The 6,856-nt window shown below is 48.6% G+C and overlaps 1 protein-coding gene across 1 annotated transcript in view; it reads left to right on the top strand.

Moving 5' to 3' along the window:
- Positions 1-5,245, top strand: part of Tac4 (tachykinin 4) — a 7,684-nt gene extending 2,439 nt beyond the window's left edge. Inside the window, exons 2-4 of the mRNA XM_021178441.2 lie at positions 1,462-1,555; positions 3,662-3,721; positions 4,738-5,245. Coding sequence (XP_021034100.1) covers positions 1,462-1,555; positions 3,662-3,721; positions 4,738-4,850 — 267 coding nt within the window. The 3' untranslated portion in view covers positions 4,851-5,245. The remainder of the gene's footprint in view (positions 1-1,461; positions 1,556-3,661; positions 3,722-4,737) is intronic.
- The last annotated feature ends 1,611 nt before the right edge of the window (positions 5,246-6,856 follow it).

Genomic DNA, 6,856 nt, shown 5'->3' on the forward strand with positions numbered 1-6,856 from the left:
CCCCACCCCCCGCAGAAACCTAGCAAGTAGAAGGGTCTGCTTTATTTCATTCGTAAAAGACCACTCTTTCCAACATGCACTTTGTTAAGGCAAAGTGGTTTTCATGAGCCGTTCGAAGATGGGCCTAAATCTCCAAAGAGACTTTTCTCTGGTTTCTGGCTAGGCTGGGCGACTCCAGCTGGCGACAGCTGCCCCAGCCACTGACGTCTTAGGGAGGAGACAGATTGGGAGACTGAATTAGGCCAAGACAGACTCTCCCTATCATGAGAACAGGGTGCGATCAACCCCAGACAACACACGGGCTTTCCATGACATACAGCTGGATCCCTGGAGCCCTGAGATCCTGCCCAGGCCCTAAGGAGAGTCCCTGATCTGTCCCCAGTTCCCAGACTCACTCGAGGCTGTGGCCTATCTTCAGCCTTGTTGGAAAAGGTGGTTCCTGCCAGTCTCAGTTCAGAGATGATGCCTCAGAGACTTAAGGTCAAAGGAGAAGGCTTTGGCCAAAGTTGCAGAGGGGGTGGGGGGACAGAGAAGCGGATCCACAGCTGTTGGGGAAGGGTCATGCTAATTGGGCTAAGCTAGAGGATTAAAATGGCGTTTCCGAGGACAACAGCTCCTCACAGGATGCCCAGCTCTGGGGAGGCTAAATCTGGGAGGGTGGGGGAAGAGAATAGAACAGCCCTTAGCTCTGGTAGTTCCGACATATTAAGGGGCAGCCAGATTCTGATCCTTGTTGATCTTTCTCAAGATGGAAAAGACCATTTTAGATCCAGCTTCAGCTTCTCCTGTGCTACCCTAGTTAAGGGCAACCTTAGTTTCCATGTATGTAAAACAAACAGGGGATCACATGTTCTCTTATTGAGACAGTCTTACTCAATATCCCTAGCTGGTCTGGAGCTATATATAGACTAGTCTAACATCTGGTTTGTGCCAATCCTCCTGCCTCCACTTTGTGTGTGTGTGTGTGTGTGTGTTAGTGATGGTAGTAATGTTTTGGCAATGTGGCTGGGACTAACTTTGTACTCCCAGTGTTCCTGCCTCATGCCACCATATCCAGCTCCATAGTCTAATAATAGTTAATATTGAAATTTTGACCGGAGTGTGCTTGAGAGCTTGCCCTTTGATCTAGATGGCTCAGAGTCAAGTTGTGACTCCATTTCTCAGCTACACTACTTCTGGACATATTTCATCTCCACGCACCTGTATGTCTTCATCTGTTAGATGGTGACAGTAATAGTATTAGGCACTATTTTCATGAGGTTTGGCTGAGAATTGATGTTACCTAAATTAAAGGTCCTTAGGGCAGTGCCAGGAACACAGATTTCCATCATCATTAGTACAATGTGCTATTTGGGGTAAACCGTGAAGAAGAGCCTGGCGCCAGGCTGTAGAGATGGTTACCCACCCCTCCCCCTTTCCTCATCAGCACCACACTCTAACGCTAGCTCTCTGCTTCTCCAGGGAATCCCCATCCCCAGCATTGAACTTCAGCTTCAGGAGTTGAAGAGAAGCAGGACTCGCCAGTTCTATGGTCTGATGGGGAAGCGGGTGGGAGGTGAGTGACAAAGGCTGTGAGCGTGGCTCAGAGTGGCTTCTGCAATACCCAGGAGAGGGTGCTCATGGGATAGTGAGGTACACTGTCTATCAGTTGTCAATCAAGCAGGATGCTCTAGGGAGTGCCAATGGCAACAGGTATAGGGGCTATCCAGTAGATGAGGGGCTGATGGTTTGCACCCTGGTTCCACATCAGAGAGACGGGAGAGAGTGCTCTGAGGCTGGACAGCGGCACTGAGATATGAACGAGACAGGCTTTCCAGCCAGTTCTGTGCAGATCACGATCATCAAGCGTTCTGAAACAAGGAAGCTGTCCCAGAGATGGAGATGAGTCAACTGGACAAAGCTGTTTCTCTTAGGTTGCATTTTTTTTTTCTTCCACACCATTGTCCTGCGCGGAGCCACGCTCAGTACGAGCACGCGCTCTGTCCATTTGGAGCACACTGGCTGCATCCATCAGAGGTGGAAATGTATGCACCTTTTCACCAATAGTTTCACATCAGGAAATCTCAAGTTTGTGGGAGGATGTCACGTGAGCCCTGAGATGTTGCACCATGAGGCTCATTGCTGAGTTGATCATAGCAGCAAAACCTAAGACCACTAGTGGGGGAAAGGTCAAAATATAGAACATAAGTGCGACACAGTGGCACATGACAGTAGTCCTGACACTCGGGAGGTAGACACAAGATAAGTTCAAGCTCATTGTCGGCTACACAGTGAGTTTGAGGCCTACATGAGATCCTGCCTTTAAAAAAAAAAAAAGGGATCAGGGAGATGGCTCAACTCAAACATGTGCAGCTGAACTCAGCAGCCAACACCCACATGAAAAGCTAGGCAGTGCACCTGTAACTCCAGCACTGGGGAACGAAAGGCGGGGCGATACTTGGGACTTGGGGGTCAACCAGTCAAACCAAATGGTGAGCTTCAGGCTCAGTGAGAGGCTCTGCCTCAAAAACCAAAGTGGACAGTGATTCAGAAAGACAATCAGTGTCCACCTCTGGCTCACACACACACACACATACACACACACACACCTACAAATACACTCATACAGGCATATACACACATATGCTACACCACACATACATACATACATACATACATACATATATACATACACACATCTACTCACACAGACATACAAACATACCATGTGCTAGTATTGACAACCCTGGACTAAACAGTGACCTTCAGCTGGGGACACAGGCTGGGGACATGCCTGGCCAGCACTGCTGTACCACTGGAGAGCTGCTGTGACTTGACCAGAAGACTGGGCTTTCAGGTTGTTCCCCAGAGGGTGGGATGCGCATGCCTAGGGAGTGCCTGCAGGGGTAGGAGCCGGGGCCAGAGCTGTAGAATTACCAGAGCTAAGAAAATGAATCAACCAGGAAGATAAGAGAGCTCAGAGCTTCAGCCCTTGGCCCCCTGAGGATGTAAGAACTGCAAACCGAGGTAGGCTTTATTCTGCTTAAACCCTTCATAAGAAAGAGAATCACAAAGGGAAGGTTGGGTGTGGTAGCCCACACCTCTAATCCCAGCTCTTGGGAGGCTGAGGCAGAGGGATTACCTGTGGCTATCCTGAACTACAAAGCAAGTACCTGTCTCAAAGGAAACAACACAGAAGCTGCCAGTCTCTTCCGACCACTCCTGAGTGCCACGGGAATCAGGTCATGCCCTTTGGGGCCGTTACTGATTTCACTGCCCACTCCATAGCAGCTGGAGTGAGATTGCCTACCCTAGCAGACAGCTTGCCTCCATGGACTGGGAAGGATGCTGTCCTTGGCACACTGCAGTGCAGGCAGGCCTGCTGTGTCACGTGTGTGCCTGTCGTTCCCAGCCTGGAAACTCCCTACAGGAAGACGCATGTTTGGGTCACTCTGTGTCCTTAATACTTAGCCTAGTTTCTGAGCATGGGAATACTGGTGAAAGGACTAGCAAGAGGGCCAGCCAATGTGTAAAACATGGAAGAATGAAGGGCTCTAGGGCATCTCTCATGTCCCGCAGTGAGAAGGGCTGCATTTGCAAGCCCCGCCCCCCCCCCCCCCGCACTGCCCCCACTACCCTTTCTTTCACTGTTTCTCTTCACCTCTTCTTTCTCCCCCACCAGGGTATCAGCTGGGACGTATAGTGCAGGACCTCCTTGGCACAAGAGGTTTGTCCATAGAAGGTAGGCATGGGCATCTAAAGGGTGGTAAGGGCATCATGGGAAAACAACCGGATGTCCTACTGCGGTCAGATAGAAGAGGCTCCTATAGTAGTCTATCCAGCAGAAGGGGCCATGGGAGGTAAGAGCTGAGGTTCAGGGAGGGGAAGAGGCTCCTAATAGCCTTTTGATTATTTATTTGTGTATGTTTATATATGCTACAGTATGTGTGTGGAGGTCAAGGGTTGGTTTTCTTCTTTCCCACATGCCAGAGACCCAACTCAGGTGGTCAGACATGTTGGCTGAGCCATCCTGCCAACCCCAATGATCTTAAAGTTGTACCTTTCCTAGCCTATGCCCTCTAGGTTCAGTGGAGCCACAGAATAAGATGTTGATCCCTGGGTCGGGAATTTAGTCTTAAAGAGATTCTTAGGCTTCAACAACTATCATTAAGTAAGCAGCCCCATGGGAGAGGTGATACCCTGAGCCACTAACATCCTCCACCCCAACACACATATGCAAACACACAAGCAGGAGTTATTCCCGTAAGTGGTTCCTAAAGCCAGGCATGAAAAGAAATGATTCAGGCTTGGGGAGGGGCACAGAGCCAGTGAATCAGAGCAAGGGCAGTGGTTGCCAATAGTGAGCAGAAGCAGGGCACCCTGAGTGCCATGCTGTTTCTCTGTTGTGCTGACTTCTTGCCCCTCCCTGTCTCTTCTAATAAAACACTGGCTATTGGGAAGAAAGAAAGACAGGAATGAATTGTTTTCGGGAGACTTTTCAAGGTATCTGAGGTCCTCTGGAACTCACCCCAATTACTAACTTGAGATGAATAATCTACATGCACGGGGTGGACTGGTTGCTTAGAGACATCATTTTCCAGGGGTGGAAAGTAATTTGTCCTAAGCCACACAGTGAGCTAGTGACAGAAGCCGTTTTCCTGGTCAGTGGCAGCTCCATGTCCCCAGGAAGGGGCTTTAGATGACCAGTGCCCTCTTTGTGGAGATGTGGCAGGTAAACCTGTGATTTCACTGCTTTAGGAACCTGCAGACGGGCAGCAAGTAAACAGAGGTCACGACCCGGAGCAGTGACCAGAGAAAGCCTCCGGAGTGGAGAGGAAGATGAGATTCCCCTAACCACCAGCAACGTGTAGCACTCTGCCACCCATCTCTCCCCAGAACATCACAGCTGAGGAGCTTCAGCCAACAGTCCTGGTCTTTTGTCTTCAACTCGGGTATTTCCTGCCAGGCCCTCGTCAAACTCTGCATTTCTCCCAGGACTCACTCTTGGCATCTGGTAGCAACGACACACGAAGCACTGCTGCCTCCTCACAAGCTGGACTGACCCAGCTCTCCCTTGTCCCTACAGCAAAGCTTTACACTCTGTATCCCATGCCTAGCACACAGTAGGTCTCAATAAACGAGTTAGCAGTAATAGGTAGCTTCCTCAGCCATGCAAGGTAGAGGGCAGGATGTCAGAAAAGCAGAGACCAACATTACACAGCCCAGGTCTAATCCTTGGGTGGGAAGAGAGCTTGGAGTCTGGCTAAAATGGCAATAGAAACAAGAAAAAGACCCTGGTGGAGAAGATGCTGTATCTGGGGGTGGAGTCAGGAGCCTTCTTCCCTTTAGATTCCTGATGGTGCTACCAACAGAGATCTCTGTCTGTGCTGAGGCTATGGCTCAGTGGGCTAAGGCGATTGTGGCCAAGCTTGACAACTTGAGTTCAATCCCCAGGACCCACAAGGTGGAAGAAAAAAATTGTCCTTTTACCTCTGCATGTGTCATGGCATGTGTTACACAAAATAAAAAGACAGTTTGGAAAAGAGGTCACCCTTTCTAACCCAGCCCTCCTGATCGCATAATTCAGTCCCAGGTCACTCCTCAATCCTCTTGTATAAGGTGGGGGTTTTAGTGCTGTGAACAGATACCATGACCAAGGCAAGTTTTTGTTTTTTTGTTTTTTTTTTTTTTAATTATTTATTTATTTTTATTTTATGTGCATTGGTGCTTTTCCTTCATGTCTGTCTGTCTGGGGGTGTCAGATCCCTTGGTACTGGAGTTATAGACAGTTGTGAGCTGCCATGTGGGTGCTGGGAATTGAACCTGTGTCCTCTGGAAGAGCAATTAGTGCTCTTAATCGCAGAGCTACCTCTGCAGCCCCCAAGGCAAGTTTTATAAGGACAACATTTAATTGAGGCTGGCTTGGAGGTTCAGAGGTCCAGCCCATTATCATCAAGGCTGGAACATGGCAGCATCCAGGCAGGCATAGTGCCAGAGGAGCTGAGAGTTCAACATCTTCATCTGAAGGCTATTAGTGGAAGATTGACTTCCAGGTAACTAGAGTGAGGGTCTTAAAACCACACTCACAGTGACACACCTACTCCAACAAGGCGATACCGTCCAATAGTGCCACTTCCCAAGGCTAAATATATTCAAACTATGACAGTGACCCTTCAGCTGCTTTGTTTTTAGAAGAGTTAGTTGTCCTCATTCATATACCAGGGCAGAGCTCCAGAGAAACAATTCCAACCTCAGAGGGTCCCATCTAGTTGGGGGAAACCCTTGTGCCTGGGATATAGGATCCTGATGTTTAGAGACACCAGAAGCTAGGTACAGTGCGATTTATCTGTAGTCATAGCCCTTAGGAGGCTGAGGCTTGAGCCTGGGAATTAACATGCTGAGACTATCTCAAATAAAATAAAATAAAATTAAAAAAAAAAAAAAAAAAGCCCACTCCAGTGAGCCGGTTCCAAGCAGAATGCTTGCTGCCAAATCTGACACAATCCCTAGGATGCTCTTGGTGGAAGGAGAGAACTGACTTCTAAAATGTATCCTCTGACTTATTATGCATGTGTGTACACATGCTACATGTAAACATATTTTTAAAAAAGTCCCTTAGAATGAAATCCAAGGGGAAACAAGGGGGAGAGGGGAAGATGGCTCAGTGGTTAAGCACCACTGCTCTTCCAGAGGCCCTGAGTTCAATTTCCCAAAACCACATGGTGGCTCACAACCATCTATAATGGGATCTGATGCCCTCTTCTGATGTGTCTAAAGATAGCTACAGTGCATATATAAAAATAAACAAACAGCTAGCACGGTGCTTGGCATGCAAGCATCAAGACCTCACTTGGTTGGATCCCTAGAACTTACATAA

Source organism: Mus caroli, chromosome 11 (assembly GCF_900094665.2).
Source record: "Mus caroli chromosome 11, CAROLI_EIJ_v1.1, whole genome shotgun sequence".
Taxonomy (NCBI): domain Eukaryota; kingdom Metazoa; phylum Chordata; class Mammalia; order Rodentia; family Muridae; genus Mus; species Mus caroli.